At 31.6% G+C, this 22,368-nt stretch overlaps 1 protein-coding gene across 3 annotated transcripts in view; it reads left to right on the top strand.

Moving 5' to 3' along the window:
• Positions 1-22,368, top strand: part of LOC114331861 (receptor expression-enhancing protein 1-like) — a 136,392-nt gene that overhangs the window by 68,248 nt on the left and 45,776 nt on the right. For all 3 annotated transcript variants that reach the window (XM_028281539.2, XM_028281541.2, XM_028281542.2), the window contains exons 3-5: positions 9,634-9,710; positions 10,834-10,954; positions 18,051-18,152. In XM_028281539.2, the coding sequence (XP_028137340.1) occupies positions 9,634-9,710; positions 10,834-10,954; positions 18,051-18,152 (300 nt within the window). The remainder of the gene's footprint in view (positions 1-9,633; positions 9,711-10,833; positions 10,955-18,050; positions 18,153-22,368) is intronic.

Raw genomic sequence — 22,368 nt, 5'->3', positions numbered from 1 at the left:
ATTTTATGCAAATATCACTAATTTATTTATATTTTTTTAATTATCCAACAAAGTTTTCAATTTTTTAGCTCCCTGGGTGGTTTCAGGTGTCGCCTATAGCAAAAAATGTGTTTTTCGAAAAAAAAAAGTCCTGAGCGATCCAGTTGCTTTAAAAAACTTGAAAAAATTTCATAAAGATACTTTTTCATACCATACATATTCTGATTTTTTTCCGAATTTTTTTATCAAAATTGAGCTCTGGAAAAATATTTGAATTTATCTAAAAAAAATTAGGTTATGTAGGTAATTTTTATAATTACTTATTTTTTATGGGAAATAAGCCACAATTTTACTAAAAAATGAATTTATTAACGTTTCGAAGCCCAAATCGGGTTTCGTTGTCAAAATACAAAATACTATTAAAATAAAACAAACATGTTGTTGCTAAGTAAAAAAATTCTTCTAATAATTTATTTAATCTGACTCATTTATATTGGCAATTCAGACGTATATTATACATTTTAAAGTAGAAGACTTTAAAATGATATCGCCAATATTTATGAGTTGCGTTCCTGGGACGACTTTACTAAAGGATAGTTCATTCGATTACATGAAATCAATCCCAACTCAAGAATATCCGTCGCAAAAAAAAATCATAGCATGTGATCTGTCTTTAAAAAGACAATCAAATGCAACGATGACAGCAAAATTCTCGCGTTAGAGATTCCATAGTAAATCACGAGGGAAAACCAGGAAAAAACCTCGTGATACTATCCCGACATCGTAAGTATTTGGTCTTACATTTAATCTACCTTCAAAAACTAATATCAAATTCTGACTTTAATATGTTTAAATTATAAATAATATTAATATTACATAGATATACAATAAGTAATACTAAAATATAAAATTTGTACTAACTCGATATATTATTGACTTACTAATCGTGGTATTTTCTTTCTATTGACTTCCTCTTTCAGTATGGGTAACCACATCCTACTGCATTCTACCGAGGAATTTGCGACACAATTTGTTTCATTTAGCATAATTAGAGCCGCTTCTTTGATTTTTCTCTTTTTACTATCTGATTCTTTCAGGACTATACTTGAATCTCTCCACTGAACTCTATGTTCATTATCCCATGCGTGTTGACATATCTGAGATCTATCAAATTCTCTGTTTTTAATATAAGACTGATGTTCACTTATTCTAACGTTTAATGGTCTTGATGTTTCACCTAAATAAAATTGTTCGCATTCACAAGGTATTCTATAAATGCAATTCTTTGTTCTTTCTTGTTCATTGTTAGGTTTAGTTTTAGATAGAATAGATCTCAATGTGTTTGTTGTTTTGAATGTTGTTGAAATGTTGAATTTATTTCCTATCGTTTTAAGTTTCTCGGATAGTCCTTTTATATATGGTATTGTTATTTTCCTCGTATTATTTCTTGTGAATGTTGTAGGATCCCGTTCTAAGTTGTTCTGTTCCATTCGATCTAATCTTGTCAATTCCTTATTTATAAACGATAAAGGATAATCATTTTTTAATAAAACAGATGTTAACAATTGTTTTTCTTCTAAAAATGAATTTTCGTTAGAACAAGTAATTTTGGCTCTATCATATAAGGATTTAATGATTCCCTTTTTAACGTTGATGTTGTGATTTGATTTGTAATTGAGATATCTGTTGGTGTGTGTTGGTTTTCTATACACTTGTGTCTCATATCCAGTATCCTTCTTTGAGACTAAAACATCGAGGAAAGGCAAAGTGTTATTGTATTCCTTTTCCATTGTAAATTTTATTGTCTCTTCTTGATCGTTTATAATATTCAGGAATGTATCCAACAATTCTGATCTATGAGGCCATATTGAAAACACATCATCTACATATCTCCACCATACTGTGGGTTTTAAATTTTGTTTAGAAATGATATTAGTTTCGAAATCCTCCATAAATATATTAGCCAATAATGGAGATAAAGGAGAGCCCATTGCTAGACCAAAATTTTGTTTATAGAATTCATTATTTAGTTGAAAATAGGTATTATTAGTACATAATGTCAATAACTCCATTATAGCTGATACATTTAGTTTTGTCCTAGTTGTCAATGTATTATCATTTTCTAACTTCGTTTTAATTATGTTTAAAGTTTTATCTAATGGCACATTTGTAAATAAACTGTTTATGTCAAAACTTACTAAAATATTATTTGGATTAAATTCAATATTTGTTAATTTGTTTAAAAAATGTTGTGTATTTTTTATAAATGTGTCATTATTATTTGCAAATGGTTTTATAATATTTAATAAAAATTTTGAGAGCTCACTACAAGGAGAATTGATGGTACTACAAATAGGTCTAAGTGGAATATTCGCTTTATGAATTTTCGGTACTCCATAAAAATGTGGTGTCTTACTGTAATGAGGTGTCATTAATTTTCTTTGATAGTACGTTAGATCATTTTTAAATTTGAATAAAGTTTTATAAATTTTGTTTTCCAGTGTCTTCGTTGGATCCTTCGTTAATTTGGTATAAGGTCCATTTGTAATTAGATCTGTAATTTTGTCCTCATATTGTATTTTATCCATTATTACAGTTGCATTTCCTTTATCTGCTGGTAGGATTGTTATGGAGTCATCATTTTTTAAAGTTTTTAAAGCTTTCATTTCCTCTTTGCTGATGTTCTGTTCAATTTTATTAGATTTTTCCAATTCAAGTTTACATAGTACCCTATATTGTTCTTTTTCATGATTTGGTAAACACTGGGATATTTTTTCCACTGAGCTAATTATGTCTAATTTTGGAATATATGGATGAGTAACAGCATAGTTTAAACCTTTTGACAATACTAAATTTTCAGTTGCATTTAAATTTCTATTTGATAGATTGACAACTGTCGCTAATATGTCATTATTTCTATTTAGGTTATCAAAAGCATGTAAACTATTTTGTTCTAAAAGAATATTAAATTTATTTAAATGTATATTTCTTTGTTTTTGGTATGAATTTTGATAAATTATTTGTAAACTAAAAGTAATTCGATCAAAATCAGAATTTGATATCATTCCAAAAAGCAAATCTTCAATACTTACGATGTCTTGTTCGATAAAAAATAAATTTGACCTATGAAATTGTAACCTTTCCCGAATCATCGATAAACTGGCTCTATGTAGAATATTTTGAAGTCTTCTGCTTGAATATGCTGGCCGTAACCTCAAGCCCTTTGGTATTAAATTGTTGTTTCTACATCTTCTTAAAAATTTAATTGAATTCTGACAGTGTGCCAGTTTCTCGTATAAGGTTTCCAATTTCCTAAAATTTTGACAAACGCTAGGCCCATACCGGTTTCTTAATGTTGTTCTGAAGCTATTTCCTTGTGGCATTTTTATAATTACTTATTTTTTATGGTATAAAAATATATAACAACATTAAGAAACCGGTATGGGCCTAGCGTTTGTCAAAATTTTAGGAAATTGGAAACCTTATACGAGAAACTGGCACACTGTCAGAATTCAATTAAATTTTTAAGAAGATGTAGAAACAACAATTTAATACCAAAGGGCTTGAGGTTACGGCCAGCATATTCAAGCAGAAGACTTCAAAATATTCTACATAGAGCCAGTTTATCGATGATTCGGGAAAGGTTACAATTTCATAGGTCAAATTTATTTTTTATCGAACAAGACATCGTAAGTATTGAAGATTTGCTTTTTGGAATGATATCAAATTCTGATTTTGATCGAATTACTTTTAGTTTACAAATAATTTATCAAAATTCATACCAAAAACAAAGAAATATACATTTAAATAAATTTAATATTCTTTTAGAACAAAATAGTTTACATGCTTTTGATAACCTAAATAGAAATAATGACATATTAGCGACAGTTGTCAATCTATCAAATAGAAATTTAAATGCAACTGAAAATTTAGTATTGTCAAAAGGTTTAAACTATGCTGTTACTCATCCATATATTCCAAAATTAGACATAATTAGCTCAGTGGAAAAAATATCCCAGTGTTTACCAAATCATGAAAAAGAACAATATAGGGTACTATGTAAACTTGAATTGGAAAAATCTAATAAAATTGAACAGAACATCAGCAAAGAGGAAATGAAAGCTTTAAAAACTTTAAAAAATGATGACTCCATAACAATCCTACCAGCAGATAAAGGAAATGCAACTGTAATAATGGATAAAATACAATATGAGGACAAAATTACAGATCTAATTACAAATGGACCTTATACCAAATTAACGAAGGATCCAACGAAGACACTGGAAAACAAAATTTATAAAACTTTATTCAAATTTAAAAATGATCTAACGTACTATCAAAGAAAATTAATGACACCTCATTACAGTAAGACACCACATTTTTATGGAGTACCGAAAATTCATAAAGCGAATATTCCACTTAGACCTATTTGTAGTACCATCAATTCTCCTTGTAGTGAGCTCTCAAAATTTTTATTAAATATTATAAAACCATTTGCAAATAATAATGACACATTTATAAAAAATACACAACATTTTTTAAACAAATTAACAAATATTGAATTTAATCCAAATAATATTTTAGTAAGTTTTGACATAAACAGTTTATTTACAAATGTGCCATTAGATAAAACTTTAAACATAATTAAAACGAAGTTAGAAAATGATAATACATTGACAACTAGGACAAAACTAAATGTATCAGCTATAATGGAGTTATTGACATTATGTACTAATAATACCTATTTTCAACTAAATAATGAATTCTATAAACAAAATTTTGGTCTAGCAATGGGCTCTCCTTTATCTCCATTATTGGCTAATATATTTATGGAGGATTTCGAAACTAATATCATTTCTAAACAAAATTTAAAACCCACAGTATGGTGGAGATATGTAGATGATGTGTTTTCAATATGGCCTCATAGATCAGAATTGTTGGATACATTCCTGAATATTATAAACGATCAAGAAGAGACAATAAAATTTACAATGGAAAAGGAATACAATAACACTTTGCCTTTCCTCGATGTTTTAGTCTCAAAGAAGGATACTGGATATGAGACACAAGTGTATAGAAAACCAACACACACCAACAGATATCTCAATTACAAATCAAATCACAACATCAACGTTAAAAAGGGAATCATTAAATCCTTATATGATAGAGCCAAAATTACTTGTTCTAACGAAAATTCATTTTTAGAAGAAAAACAATTGTTAACATCTGTTTTATTAAAAAATGATTATCCTTTATCGTTTATAAATAAGGAATTGACAAGATTAGATCGAATGGAACAGAACAACTTAGAACGGGATCCTACAACATTCACAAGAAATAATACGAGGAAAATAACAATACCATATATAAAAGGACTATCCGAGAAACTTAAAACGATAGGAAATAAATTCAACATTTCAACAACATTCAAAACAACAAACACATTGAGATCTATTCTATCTAAAACTAAACCTAACAATGAACAAGAAAGAACAAAGAATTGCATTTATAGAATACCTTGTGAATGCGAACAATTTTATTTAGGTGAAACATCAAGACCATTAAACGTTAGAATAAGTGAACATCAGTCTTATATTAAAAACAGAGAATTTGATAGATCTCAGATATGTCAACACGCATGGGATAATGAACATAGAGTTCAGTGGAGAGATTCAAGTATAGTCCTGAAAGAATCAGATAGTAAAAAGAGAAAAATCAAAGAAGCGGCTCTAATTATGCTAAATGAAACAAATTGTGTCGCAAATTCCTCGGTAGAATGCAGTAGGATGTGGTTACCCATACTGAAAGAGGAAGTCAATAGAAAGAAAATACCACGATTAGTAAGTCAATAATATATCGAGTTAGTACAAATTTTATATTTTAGTATTACTTATTGTATATCTATGTAATATTAATATTATTTATAATTTAAACATATTAAAGTCAGAATTTGATATTAGTTTTTGAAGGTAGATTAAATGTAAGACCAAATACTTACGATGTCGGGATAGTATCACGAGGTTTTTTCCTGGTTTTCCCTCGTGATTTACTATGGAATCTCTAACGCGAGAATTTTGCTGTCATCGTTGCATTTGGTTGTCTTTTTAAAGACAGATCACATGCTATGATTTTTTTTGCGACGGATATTCTTGAGTTGGGATTGATTTCATGTAATCGAATGAACTATCCTTTAGTAAAGTCGTCCCAGGAACGCAACTCATAAATATTGGCGATATCATTTTAAAGTCTTCTACTTTAAAATGTATAATATACGTCTGAATTGCCAATATAAATGAGTCAGATTAAATAAATTATTAGAAGAATTTTTTTACTTAGCAACAACATGTTTGTTTTATTTTAATAGTATTTTGTATTTTGACAACGAAACCCGATTTGGGCTTCGAAACGTTAATAAATTCATTTTTTAGTAAAATTGTGGCTTATTTCCCATAAAAAATAAGTAATTATAAAAATGCCACAAGGAAATAGCTTCAGAACAACATTAGGTAATTTTTGGCAAACTTCTATATAGTAATTATTTTTCGTATATTTTTTTTCGTTCTTTTGATGGCGAGGTTAAATTTGCCATTCTCTCCGGAAAATTCTCTATAATTTGAAAAAAAAACTCATTTTTGTGCCTTCCCCATGTTTTTAGCTCATAAACCCAACTGAATATCAATAAATATAACGTTTTTTCATAATTTTTTTTTTGGTATTTTTAATACCGCAATCAGGTTTGCCATTTTCAGAGCAGAACATGCTCAAAATACCACATAACCTCAACTGCATGCAAATGAAGACATATTTTTCATCTGTTTGTTCTGTTTTTCTAATAGCAGGGTCACGTTTAGACCGGAACATATTTAAATTCGAAAAAATCTATTGTCAGGCAACATCACCATAATTTCCTCTAAATTCGTTCAAAATGCTTTACTTTTTACTGGTAGACGAAAGTTTTTAAAATGGTACATTTTTGGTATTAAGTAAATAATTTAAAAGGTTCACCGAATCCACTGCAGGAAACATGGAGGTTTTGGTTATTGAGGTACTTTTTTACCATATTTCTTTGGCCTAAACCCTATACCGCCAACGGCCTATCACTTTACAATGTAATGCTGCACATGCCCAGATTTGAATACTACTTGGTTCTTTTCTTTGCATTTCAGAAAGTCCTAAAAAATCCCATTTTATACAGTTAAGTTCATCCTGCAATTTAAGCTTCTCTTGGGTGACAACAGTTCTAAGGCCCATTTCTTAGCCTGGTTATATTTACGGTGGTAGTTAGCAATTTGACTACCACGCTGGCTAGTGTTGGCTTATAGCGGAATGAAGCGGGATGTTGTAAGGATTGGAAATGGATGGGAAGATAGGTCGGGAACTAAATCTCTCTAGGGGCTTGGGTATAAGGACAAAGTCAGTAGCCTAGCTTAGGACAGGCGTCACTCCGTCTTCTACCAGGATCCTAGAGGAGTGCTACACGCCTTCTCATTCCTTGAACCCATGTCAGGGCGTGGTAATACTCTAAATATAGTTAGCTCTAAATACACATCTTCTTCTACGGCACTACAGCCCAAATTGAGCCTTGGCCTCCTTTATTTTTTGCCTCCACCCTTGCTTGTCTGTGGCTGCTCTTCTCCATACACGGACTCCTAAAAGGGCTTGTGCGTCGCTGTTTACTGTGTCTTCCCAGCGCTTTCTTCACTTTCCAACCGGTCTCTTTCCCTGCATTCTAGCATTCAGTGCTCTTTTTCGTAGCCTATCCTCTCTCATTCCTATCACATGTCCGGCCCATTGCAATCTTTGTATTCTAATGAAGTCTGATAGGGGTGCTTCCTTATAAAGTTGATAAAGTTCGTTGCTGTATCGACTTCTGAAGATTCCGTTTTCCATCACAGGTACTTTCCTTATACTTTGTACTCTCCTCAGTACTTTCCTTTCGAATGTGTCGAGTTTGTTTTTGGATGTTTCTTTCAGGACCCAGGCTTCACTGCCATAACATGTTATTGGTCGAATTACAGTTTTTTAGTTTCTCATCTTTGTATTTCGGTGGACACTTTTAGACCGAAATATATGGGAGGGGGCAAAATAAGCTCTGTTTGCCTACGTTATTCTCTTCCGTATTTCTCCATCTTCTGATCCGTCGGCATATATTTCTACTCCGAGGTATGTAAACTTTCCAACCGTTTCAATGTCATCTTCAGGTATAATGTTTTGTGGGACTATATTTCTTCTCGTCTGAGTCATTATTTTTGTTTTTTCTGTGTTAATTTCCAGACCTAGCATTTTTGTTTGTGTTTTTAACTCTGCGTATGTTTCCTGTGCTCCTGTAGATGTTCTACTCATAATATTATCATCGGCATAAGCGGCCAGTTGAACCGTTCGGTAGGTCAGTAGATTTCCTCGTCCAGTTTGCATTTGCCTAACCGCATACTCCAGTGCCAGGTTAAACAATGTTGGGGCCAGCTTATCTCCCTGCTTAAGTCTCTGCGAAATTTTGAAAAAGTCTGTCCGGTGGTTTTGTATTCGTACACATGCCTGAGTTTCATCCATTGTGGCTTTAATGAGTCTTATTAGCTTGTGTAGTATTGCCAATTCAGCCAATATATAGTATAGTTTGTTCCTTTTGGCTGAGTCGTATGCCTGTTTGAAGTCTACAAACACGTTGTGAACATCAATATCGTGTTCCCATGATTTGCTCAAGATCTGTTTGACTGTAAATATTTGATCCAGTGTCGATCTTCCCCGTCGGAAGCCCGTCTGATACTCTCCAATAATATTTTCTGCTAGTGGTTGGAGCCGCTGGTTTATAATATACGTGAGGACTTTATATGTTGTACATAATAGAGATTCCACGGTAGTTTTTGCACTGGGGTTTGTCTCCTTTTTTATAGATCGGGCATACTATACTTTTCTTCCAGTCGTCGGGTATTTTCTCTTCTTGCCATATGTCTTTGATAAGCGCGTGGATTTGACTTGCTAGGTGGTCGCCACCTACCTTATACAGTTCTGCTGATATTTCGTCAACTCCTAGAGCTTTATTGTTTTTCTGGGCCTTAATAGCTACGAGAACTTCCTCTATAGTTGGAGCTTCTACTCCACTATCTACTTCATTCTTTTCTACGTAGTTCATACCCATTTCATCTTCCATGTCTACTTGTGTTCCAAGTAGGGTCTGAAAATAATGCTTTCAGGTTTCTGTGACTTTCCGTTGGTCACTGATTATTTGCCCACTTTAATCTTTACATACACTTGTTTGAAGTTTATACCCACTTCTTATCTTTTTTAGGTATTCGTAAGCCCCTCTAATTTCGTTGTTTTTGAAATTTTTTTCTCGAAATTTTTACACTCGAAACTAAATACACATACATAAGTATGTATTTCAAAGTTATCAGTTATATGAAAATGACAAAACAAAATATGTAAAAACGTTTATTTTAAAGATCAGATACTATTTGGTATATAGTATCTATATTAGATGTTATTAACCTTTAAAATATAAATACTATTATCAGTTTTTATATTGTTTTGATAATAAACCATTGAAGTGGTTATTATTTTCACAAAAAATTATAATTGATCAGATGTGTATCTATATTTACTGTTTTTTAAATAATAACATAACATATATTTAAATATCTGTTTGTATATTTTTAGGTAAAATGGATGATGTACTGGATAGTTTTTGCTCTTTTTACTTGCGTAGAAACATTTACAGACGTTTTTTTCAGTTGGTAAGTAAAAGATAAAAACATTAATTTATTATTTTTCTTATTCTTATAGCATTAGTTTCAAATGGCGTGTATTGTGTTTTTACAAATTTCATTTTATGAATTTTATATTTTTATAACATCTGCAACAGCAGTTGCACGACATAATAAAGAACGATACATAAAAATACGATCCAAATGGCACATACACGAACTGCATCTACTACAATATCAACTGAATCTCCATGTTGTATATCTGGAGGCAGGGCACAAAAATTCATTGGTGTAATTAATCAATAATTGTTATTATAAACCAAACTATCTACCAAATAAGAAGTATTTATACTAACCACATTTAACAGTAGTACAGTTACTCTTCTTGCGCTGCCTATTTGTAGGACCACATCCGGAAAGTCTCCAGCATCTTCATATGCATCCGACAGAGTCCAAGCTTCCTCTCCGTAAAAACCGGAATTATGTAGCACTTATGTAGATCACAGCACTTAAGTGGCCGTTGTTTGGTTAAGCGTAGACGTAGATCTCGACTTTTAAAAATCGAACTCATTATTTTCTGACCAAGCCTTTGCTATGAGTTATATTATCTCTACAGGATAGTCGTCCGTCGGCTATTTACTTGCACTTGGGGAGCATTCTGTAAGATCCTAGAGGTCTCCATTGTATCTGCGAATTGGGCAGTCCATGATGATGCGGTGTAGGCTCTGTCTCGGGGATCTACAATCGCAATCTGTGCTTACTTCGTGACCCCATCCGAACAGAGAGTCGGCAGATTTGTCACACCCCGTGTGTATGTGTGTGTGTAACCTGTAACCACATGCTCCCTGAAATGTAACATAAGTGCACCACTACATAGTTTGATCAACTTTTAAACATTATATTACTTTTATTATGTTTTCTATATAAAATTTATTGAATATTTGGTCAAGAATGTTCAAAAGGCTTTGGTGCATAGATATTCATTTTTAAATCGCTTAAAACTCTCCAAGGAGGCACTTTGCGATAATTTTGCAAGTTTGTTGTTAATAAGGTAATGGCCAGTAGAAATTTTTTTTTGTGTATTTTGTTTTAAGTATCTTAACCAGAATAAGTACAAAGGGATACTATATCAAATGAAAATAATCTGTTTTAGGTTTCCATTTTATTATGAAGTAAAAATTATTCTAGTCATCTGGCTTTTGTCTCCAGCTACAAAAGGATCCAGTATTTTATATAGGAAATTTGTACATCCTACACTCAGTTCTAGAGAACAGGTAAGGGATTTTATGTTTGCTATTTATCCAATATCAAACATTCATTATTCATATTGTAGCACGGTTAATTTTATGAAACAGCCCCACGAATGGAAGCCATTTTAATGTAACGCGACTAATTGGATAAACATGAAGATATATAAATCTGACAAAATTCGTGCTACAAAAATTTATTAAGTACCTCGGTTGCTCAAGTCATCAAGAGATTTAACAGAGTGGATTCTTTAATAGATGTTATGATATACTCTTATTAGCTTAGAAAAATTAGAAAGATAGAAAAATCGAAATATGGATGTGAAATAAAAAATAAAGAAAAAAAAATAAAATATTGGGCGCCACTGGTTACCTAAGGAACCAGAATTTATACAAAAAAAAACAAATATTAAAAGAAAAATGGTATTAAATCAAAATAAAACAGAAAATAGTCAAAAAATAAAAAATATACATAATATACAGAATATTATAACGTAACTTACCTTATTTATTCAGAATTCTATACTCAGTCAATTTTTTAATGTTCTTACGATTCAAGAGAGAAGGGAAGAAAATAAATTATATGTTGAAAATCAAACATTATTTATTAAAAACAAAAAAATTAATCTCTGATCTCTCTGTTATAATTAGAGACCAGATTACCAATTAATTAAAGATGAAACGAACAGTTTTACAAATATAAAAATTATACCTTAACAATTAGTGTCCTGGCTTCTTCCTCGTAGCTTGATTCGAAAGTCCAAGGCGCTATTGCATTCGCGAAACACTTCACTGTCGTTAGTTACAGCAAACAGTACATTGTTTATAAACAAACATTATTATAGAAAAATTCAGCTTTCACTTGAAGATAAATAGTTTAAAAGTTCGTTAAACTGGATCAAATTTTACTTTTACTCGAATAAAATTATTTAGTTAGACTCGAACATGATTATTGAAAGTTCATTAACTTTGACCAAAATAAAGTATGTGAGCATACTACATGTTTTAACTGCACTGTTAAACATAGCAATGAGAAAATTGAAACTCTTCTCTCCTACTTCTGATTCTGACTGCTTAAAAGAAATTAGTGGATACCAACATTGATATAAAATGATAACGACGATTTGCTTAGAAACAGCGGGAAAATCGCCGGAGTTCACGATACACCATCACATTCGCCGGGCTGGAATTAACGTAGCCGGCTGGGAAACTGGAAAACTACATTCCGAACACTCAATGTAACTCAACTCCTGTGACGATGGCCCTAAAGGAACGAAAACTAAACTCAACTCGATGGTGGCCCTGGTGGAACTGATTTCTAGGACCGCTAACTCGATCCTTCTAAAACTTGGGTTCCTCTCCCAAAAAAAGTGACTTCCTACTTAGACCAATAGGAATCATACCAGATATTTCTCTACCAATCAAATGGTCAGAAAAACTCTCAAGACATCCCTCGAACGCCATGATGGTTTTACCCTCAACCAATTACAAACACTTAAACTTCGCAACAACAAAATCTCTCGAGTTTACACGAAATGCGATGACTCATAATTTTACAGTTAGTTTTTAGAACCAATATTTAAGAGCTTTACTAAAAACCTCGGCTTAGGTTAAGCCTTTCCTGTTCTAATACAATCCTCAATAAATCTGTGTCTAAGAAAGGCATAAACCTAAGACTCTAGTCTACAAACGCCATAAAAACCTTTATACTCTGAGTCTTTACTTAACGTGGAATCTCTTTGAGAAATATTCCGTTTACAATTGTGTAGGATATAAACAATTTGGGGCACCTTTGTACACCAATTTTCAAAGAATTGTACGAACAACGAAACAAAGCATCCCAAACCCGTGAGAAGTGGATAACGCCATACTCTGCATTATGCGGAAGATCGATATACAGGGCGTAGCGAAAGTGTACAACTGTAAACTGAGTCGAAATTTCAAATATTTAAACGGTGGGACTTTGAGCGTGTTTCAATATCCGATATTGAACAGTATATTTTTATCACCCCGTATATCACATAAGCCAATTTGTTATGGTATAATACATGTACGGGTTTCTAATTTAGTTCACGAATTGTAAATTGTAAACAATAATTCGGGCAATTGCATTATTTAATTTGATGATCAAATATATTTCTTTGTTCTCAATATTTGTAAATATACTCAGCGCGTGGCTTGACACCAATACTAAGTGCCACCGCTGAGAAAGTATACTCATTTAGAATCATTCTCAAGAATCACCTCCTGCAGTCAAGATGTAACTTCAAATAGAGTCTTCATCAGTCTTCAACTAAACGCGTACCAGTAACCAGTCAGTGTTCAAAAGTTCTCCCGGGGTAAAAATACCCTAGTGTCGGTTCTATAAATAAATTCCTTTATCGCTATTGGTGTTTCCATGTGAACAACGTTCTCCACTGAGCCCCAGAGGGAATATACATTATACAATATTTTTAATCTTGATAAAGAATTACGGAATTAAGAAAAAAATTGCTAAATTTAACTTATTTACTATTGCAGAAACTAGCATAAAAATCAGGCATACTTACATTTGGCTTAGAATTTATATAGACTGTATTATACTTGCATACAAATCTTTATAAAAAAATCGTTAGAAAAATCATAAAAATATACTGGCCTGATTAAATAAGAAACGCAGACTATGGATATGGATAAAAACAAAACAAGAGAAAATATCAGACACAATTAAAAGAATAGAATAGAAATTGAGTGGACATCACTAAGAAAAGAAATATGTAATATAAGCCAGACAGGTACTCGAATACCAAGACGGGAGAAAAAGAAGAAGATCGGTTAATTGCTGGAGTAGAACTGTAACAAGATATGTTGAAAGAATTGGAAAGGTGGAGAGAGTGTAAACATTTAGAGGAAATTTCATACGAATAAAACAGAAGAGGAGGCGTTGATTTGTTGGTATGGGTTGGTTTTCTGTAGTTTTTAGTTAAATATTCTATATTCTATATCATCCTTTGTGATTAACACATTCAGAAATTATATTGAGTTGTTGTTTTCCTTTTCCATGATGAATTTAACTGATTTTTCTTTGCAATTTGATTCTTTTCTTTGTATAAAAAATTTGTGAAGTGGTCCATAAACTCATCATGTATATTTCTGCACCATGCTGTGAAGAGAGGTCCGTGAAGTTAGCCCGTAAAAGTCGGGACAAAAAAATATGACCGACGCCATTTGATTGTCGATTGATTGTCCACTGTGTTATTTCGTTAGCCCACCCACCAATTTTTTTTATAAAAAATTTTTTTCGGGCACTCTACAAATCCACAAATTTTTGAATATTCGAAAAATCTCTTGCTATATTGTTTGTCCATCATTTGTCCATGTTTGTCCACCCACTGTCTTTTTTACAATAAAAAACAATTTATATATTGCTTATACGGATAATACGACAGTACTGCTGAAAAAGTACTTCAGACCTCATTAGAATGAATGTTTCGTAGGGGGGCAGAATCCCAACTATCCGTTTGTGCACCCCATCGCAGCGTTTGTCCAACTTCTTAAAGTGCAAAACAATCCCCTTGAAGATTTTAATTTATTTTTTTTTAATTCTCAACGCGGGCCAAGTTCACGTCCGCTTAAAAACGCATTTAAACGTTATTTCAGGTTCAGAATCCCAACTACCCGTTTGTCCACCCATTCGCAGCGTTTGTCCAACCCGTTAAAGTGCGAAACCACCCACCTGGAGATTGTAATTAATTTTTATTTAATTATTAACTTCACGTCCGCTTAATTGCATATTTAAACGTTAATTCGGGGACAGAATCCCAGTTACCTGTTTGTCCACCCCCCTGCAGCGTTTGTCCAATACCTTAAGTGCAAGACCACCTTGTGGGGAGACTTTTTTGTCACGTTTGTACACAATATTTTTCTCAAATTCTTCCATGAATGTATCTGCTAATAATGGAGATAATGAAGACCGCCATGGCTCATTCCAAACTTTGCTTATACCTATTTTTACAATGTACCAGTTGTTGTCTGGGAGAATCTACAAGACCACTAAGTGTTTGGATAAATGAACATGATTCATACATTAAAAATATACTTCGGCATATCCCAGATAAGCAAACATGTCTGGGATATGAAGCATATATATGCTTCTTTTCATGAGCATTTTTCAGTGCGTCACAAAGGATAGAAAAAAGGTAAGTCCGTGATAATATACATTTATAACATTTATTCTAACATGACATTTTAGTTAAAGACAGTAGTCACATTTTATTTGCAATTTGGCATAAAAACAAATCAATTGTGTTTATTGCATTTATAAAATGGTATTTTCTTTGATTTGTATAGTCTTATAAATTGTACAGATTATATTCGTAACTATATTATATAATTCGTAAATAATTATTTTTTTCGATTATAGCGTCATCTATCGACAACTAGAATAAATGTTATAAATGTCTGTAATCACAGACGATCCTTTTTTTCTGTCACATACAATTTAATGCGTTAGAAAGAAATCGAAAAACTGTGACGCACTGAAAGATGTCTATGAGAAAAAGAATACTAATAGAAATATGCATCAACATTCATGAAAGAAACAAACAACAAAAAGAGGAAAATCAAAGAAACAACCCTTATCTTACTAAACGAAAAAAAAAAATGTATAGCAAACACATCAATAGAATGTAGCAAGAGCTGGTTACTAATACTAAAAAAAGTTAGCAATAAGATATACCAACAAGAAACAAGTTAATAGAAGTTCATCATATATAATTAACTACAACAAGCACAGAAAAAAAGAGAAATGGTATACCAATCCAAGGGAAAAAACAACATTTATCAAAATTTCATTAAAAACATGGCTAATGCCTAGAAGATCAAGGTCATTAAGTCAACTGTCATATTTAGGGGAGTGCATATAGATTTTCACTTCGGAAAAAATCAAACAAGATAAAACTTTTTGTAATTTCATTAAGAAATGTTTAATAAACAACATATCAAAAAGTTCTACTCGAGAAGTGGGTGCTTCATTTTTTATTAAACAAGTGAACTACGAAATTATATGTTTTTTAAATAACTCCGAAAATATAAATTTTATCACAAAACTGACTTGACCATTGAAAAATTCAGAAAATATTACAAAAAAAACCTTATATAAAGAATTTTCTAAAATTAAATCTGTATCTTGTATAATTTTTTATTTATAACGCTAAAGTCACCTTTCTCACAAACATTGGCGCACTGTAAACTAGCGTACGGCGAAGTGCACGGTTGAGTTATTTTAATGTAATTCTTTAACTAATGGATCAAATGAAATTTTACAAATTGAACATGAAAGAAGAATAATTAAGCTATCTTATGGTTATAATAAAAAGAAATAAAATGTATGGGCATAAGTACGGCGTGGGCGGAAACTGAGCCTTACATGAATTTTGTTTAAAAATGATTTAAAAATGTTTAACTAATACAATTTTTCTTATAAAACTCTCAATTTTGCACAACTTACCTTTCAAGCATCTTACTAAATGATGTTTCATTCAAAAAAATCTCAAAAATTTAATTCACATGATATGACGTCTCAAAAAATATAATTTTTGAAATCTTTGTAGTTTTATAGAATTACCACCACTTTAAGACGGTATTACTCAAGTTTGAACAAATTTATTACAGTTTTATAAGTGCTCTTTTAAAGCTTAGGATGTAGTCTTTAAAATGCACTAAATTATTTTACTTTAGAAATTAAATAAACTATTTATTTTTGAGAAAATTAAGAAAGATAACAAAAATGTAATAGAAAAACCGAAAATTACCAGCTAAAAAAATGTTTATACAAAGTGATCAAAACTTTTTTCTGTAAAACTTACCTAAAATACATTTAATAATAAGCTTCAGCAATAATAAATATTCAGCAAAAAAATTTTTTAGCTCTTATACAGTATGTCTGCGTAACTTGGAATCTATTGATAACTTTTTTATTATCAGTTTTACGAAAAAAAGTTATTCCTTAGAAGATACTCTGCATCGTATATAATCTAAGATGCAATCATCAAATATCAAATTTAATTAATTTTATACGGGGTATGTCAAAAAATATGAATTTCACTCAAGAGTTAAAGTACCTTTACATTTCACAATATCGAAAATTGTTATTAAGAAAATTTGTTTGGAATTAAAAAATTTGTTTTAGTGTTCAATTACATCCTTCTAATTAAAATATTGTGAATAATAAAGGCACTTAACTCTTAAGAAAAATTCATATTTTTTACATACCTCGTATAAAATTAAAAAAGTTTGATATCTGATGGTTGTACCTTAGATTTTATACCAGGGAGAACATTTTATGAAGAATAACTTTTTTTCGTAAAAGTGATAATAAAATAGTTATCATAATAGAAAAAATTGAATTTTTTTTTTCGATTAGAACGATGGAATTATATATTTAAACATAGTTTTTAATTTCAAACAACTTTTCATTATAGCATTTTTTGATATTCTGGAATATAAAGGTACTTTATTCTTTAACAAAATTCATATTTTTGACATACCTCGTATAAAATTGATAAAATTTGATATCTGATGGTTGAGTTTTAGATTTTTGACTATCCAGAGCATTTTATGAAGAATAACTTTTTTTTTTCGTAAAATTGATAATAAAAAAGTTTTCCATGTGGTTCTTAGCTACGCATACTGTCTAAGAACTTCTGTATAAGAATAATTGTCAAATTGCATTGTCATATTCGGATTCAGCATAATTAAAAACAAACTAGAAACATATTTGATCAAAGTAAAATGATGAATTTAACGATATTTTTAAAATTATTTATACAAAACAATTGTTATTGTTTAAACAATTAATAAACAATTAGCGGCCAAATCCGCGACTAGAACTTTTTACTTTAACTTATATATAAACTAACAAAAAAAATTTTAGAAAAGTATAAGCTTGTTTGAATTTTTCCGAAACAATGCATATTTTTGTTCTAATTGCACTCCCCTAATTGGTATTACCAACCACCGTCAATAATAAACATTTACAGGATAAGATCATTAATAATTTTTTCAGAAATTATTTTTGTATCTCTGGAGGGTTTACACACATATATTAATGATATATTCTTCTAATAATTTTGTTTAATTTTAGGAAATTGATGAATACATTAGTAAAGCTAAAGAACAAAGTTACAGGCAAGTTTTAGATATTGGATCGAAAGGAGTTTCCGCTCTTATGCAAACCGCCATTAAGGTACGTTTTATGTCAGCATGCATGCTCGATAACAGTGTTTATGCTCTTTTGCTTTTCTATTCTTTTTTTTTTCGATTGGAACCAAAATTAGTTTTTTCTTGTAGTTTTGATACAATGCTTTGAATAAAAGGATATTGTTGACTTGCACTATATCTAGGAACTATTTTTTGTAAAACAAACAATTGGACTTGTAGCACACAACACGATACACGTACAGACGGTATGCCGATATTGGCGCCTAATTCCGTCCGTTTCGCGCACGATGTCAGCTTCGAGGACCCATATACAACTTGCCACTGACTTGCAGATGCATTTTTACTTGCATTTGTGAAATTCTTTACACATGATAGTTTTACGGAGCCGAGAATATATTTTGTTACTTTTAATTATTAGAGATTATTGAACGTGTTGATATCCAATTTATTATTGTTTTGGTATCGCGTGGAGTGTGGGTCTGGCATAAATTTACAATGCCGAGTTGTGCCGTATGTAATTGCAAAAAATGTAATCAAAGTACAAAAGGTATGAAAATAAAATACTTCAGCTTTCCAAAGACAGATACTTTGTCGAAACAATGAAAACCTACTGGATTAAATGGTGGTATTCATTCAGTCTATGAGAGTCGGCAAGCACAAGAAAATGATTCCCTTTCAAAAAGGAATTTTACTAGCAAGTAGATCAATATCTTAAATGTACGATTATTTAAAGAGCAATTACGATGTAGAATATATTAATTTCCAGGCTAAACCAAGATGTTCTTGAGAACTTTTTTGCGTATATTTGAGGCATGGGTGCTATACTCCGTCCCACCTTGACTTTACAGTATAGGGAACATACATAGGCAATGCAGTTTTGTGAGAGTTTTTAGCGCGGTGATGCCGATTTTATCAAAAAGAATATGTAATCGAACATTAGAGAGATTAAATTAAAACTGTTTAAGAAAGAGAATCTACAATTTTAGGATTCATATGCGTAATAACTATAGTATATCAAATAAACTTAAATGGATATGAATCCTAAAATTGTAGATTGTCTTTCTACAATGTCAGCTTTAATTTAATCTCTCTAATGCTCGATTATAAAGTCTTTTTGATAAAATCGGCATCATTGCGCTAAAACTCTCATAAGGAATGCATTGCCTATGTTCCTTATACTATAAAGTCAAGGTGGGACGGAGTATAGTAATGATCGCCCTTCTCCTCTCGACTTTCGGTACAGACTTCGATGGTAGTCGGTTTTTGGTTGACGCAGAAAATGTTGTTGAACCTTGCAAAAATTGACGAGCCGATATATAACTAATAGTATTAGTTTATAACATCAATGTTTTCTTTTCTTCGAAATATTATTTTTTAATTACCTGGCAATTTAAAAGGGAAAACATTTCAACAGGTTATTAAGACAATACTTCAAAAAAGTATTTATATTATTCTTGAATAATTAATAATTAAGGCTTATTATTTTTCGACGTATTTCCTCGCCAATAATTTTCAAATACATTTTAATTGAACAACGTTTATGTGGACAAATTGTAAATCCCTAGGAATCATAATAGTACATAAAATTATTTTCTCTTACAATCAGTTTTAATAAAAAAATCAGACGCTATCATTTTAAATTCGATAAAACTGAAACGTATCTCCTAAAATCATATGCATTTACAAAACATTCTCCTCGTGCGTGACGTCAGACCAGCGGGAGAGATGCGCCACTGCATACCGTCTGTACGTGTATCGTGGCACACAAGGTGTAAAAGATGAACAAAGGACGCGTTGCCCAGAATCGGAAGAGATGTGAGGGTGGTTCTTTGGATCTTGCTTTGGAGAAAAAGAGAAAAGAATTATAAAATGGCAGATAACAAGAAAAAGAAAACAAATTAGAAACAAATTGCCAAAAAGGGAGCCACTTTTGTGTTTTCTTAGAGAGACTAAGATAGCTCTCAAAATCAAAATACAAACATAAGCAAATAACAAATTTAATATCAATCACAGCTACCTTATTTAGTCTTACTCAAAATATAGTTGTCCAAAATAAAAGAGGATTCATTATAAAAAAAAATAAAGAGTACAACTAACATTGTTATTTACTAACAATATTTATTATTATTCAAAACAAATGTTTAGTAGGACATTCCCCAGAGTTTACAAACAGATATAAATATGTCGAAATGTTACAAACGAAGAAAACATAATTTAATACCTTTAGTGTCGTACAAAAAAATAAAACAACGGTGGTACATAAAAAAAATACAGGGATATACCCCAGAAAAAATTGTGGCACTAAAACACCAGTGGCGGCTCGTCATGGTCGGCAGTGCCGACCCACACATTTATGGGCACATTATAGATTTTTTTAAATAATTAATTTAATCAGAATTGCTAATATTCGTTTCTGTGAAATAAAAAAATATCTGTGATATAATACAGACTAAAAAAAATTCGATCGATCCGATACGTTAAGTGATCCCTGTGCGCTGTGCGTAAGAGACTTTTCAAATTAATGATCTTATAGCCATGCAGCCGATTGCGATAGGCCCGTTTCGGCAAGCCGTCCCCAGATTGACGATTTGCTTGTAATGGGGCTAGTACACGTTGGGCCAACGTGTACAGGACCACTTGGCATGAGTTTGCGATTGGCGGTCAGCGTTGGTCTACAAACCGAATCTTGTCGGTATTTGGTGCACAAATCAAAGGATTTTTGGGACTTGCGCGATCTGCCAAACAGCTGTTTGGTTATGAACACTGAACACGTTGTTGTCGTTGAGTTTAAAATATTTGTTTTCTCTTCTCACAATACTGATACTGTTTATAAGTATTAATTTTAAGGTTGTGCTTTAATATGAATACTTTTTCGGTGTAAAAGCACCGTCGTTTGCGCCATTGTTTTTTAATCACTCTTGTTTGGTACACTTTTCTATAAGCATTGAACGCATTGTACAAATTAATTGCGGCAGCTGCTACAGTCTCCACATCCATATCCATAATCAGTTTGTTTTTTGTTTATCCACTAAGAAAGGTTAATGCAGACTGATAACTCCACCAACGTGTAATCACCATGTATTCACTGTTCTTACTTGGCCCAACTCATTGGCCAACTAGTTGGCCCAACGTGTACTGGAGCCATAATAAGAAGCTATGGAATATTAGCCGATAGGCAACCAATTATACATTCCCCGTATTCATTTGAATGGCAAGTCCGACAGATACCAATCTGCCGATCGGTGATATGCAAACGGCAGCAAGCCACGTACCTAGCCACGTACCTTGCTAACGCGCCTGGGGTGAAATTATGAAATTAAGTAGTTTTACGTCGTTTAATTATTGATATTATAGTTTTTTTAAGTTGCCAGGAATTGCCATTTAGGGGACACGATGAATTGGAGCATTCGATAGAGAACAAATAAAATTGTTTAACAAATACGATCTGGAATTTTCTCATTTACTTTCTGTCTCGAAGAGATTTAGCGGCGTACCTAAAACAGCACAGAATGAAAGGATCAATTAGTAGTTACATTTTGATCCTTTTCGGTAGAAGTAGGCGAAACTACTGATAGAGGTAACATTTCATTCAATTGTTCTTCGATACGCGTTACGTCTAATATTTATGAGAGGTTTTTAGGTTTTCAGACGTGAGTAGAAGCCATAAGACAGAATATATTTTTGGCGTTTTAAAGGACAGATTAAAATTTTTGATATCAAAAATAAATATCAAAAAAACAACGAAACCCGATTTGGGCTTCGAATCGTTAATAAAATCATTGTTTTGGTAAAATTATGGCTTATTTCCCATTAAAAATATTGATTATAAAAATGCTACAAGGAAATAGCTTCAGAACAAAATAAATTGGCAAACTTATGACGGCGCTGCCTTGATGTCCGGTGAATGGTATGGTCTCCAGACAAAAGTTAAACTATTACACTCCCGCTTTATTTACTCACTGTCATAAGTCATTTACCTCTTTGACGATTCAAAATTTAAAGGTTACGCCAAAGAATCTTCAAAATTTCTATTAGACAAGTTCATTAAAAATTATCCATCATTCTTTAATCAAATAAAATAAAATGAAATTTTATATGCTGATTCAAATATTTTCTGAAATTGGGAAATGTTACAAAATATATATAATTTTATATAGGTACTGCAATTCATTAGGTACAACAAACTGTTCCCGAAATTAATAAATTATTGTTCTCAAATGTGGGCAAATTCTGCCTCAAAT

The sequence above is a fragment of the Diabrotica virgifera genome, chromosome 5 (genome assembly GCF_917563875.1).
Source record: "Diabrotica virgifera virgifera chromosome 5, PGI_DIABVI_V3a".
NCBI lineage: Eukaryota > Metazoa > Arthropoda > Insecta > Coleoptera > Chrysomelidae > Diabrotica > Diabrotica virgifera.
Note: the sequence above shows the minus strand (reverse complement) of the source record. Positions and strands in the feature narration are given on the sequence as shown.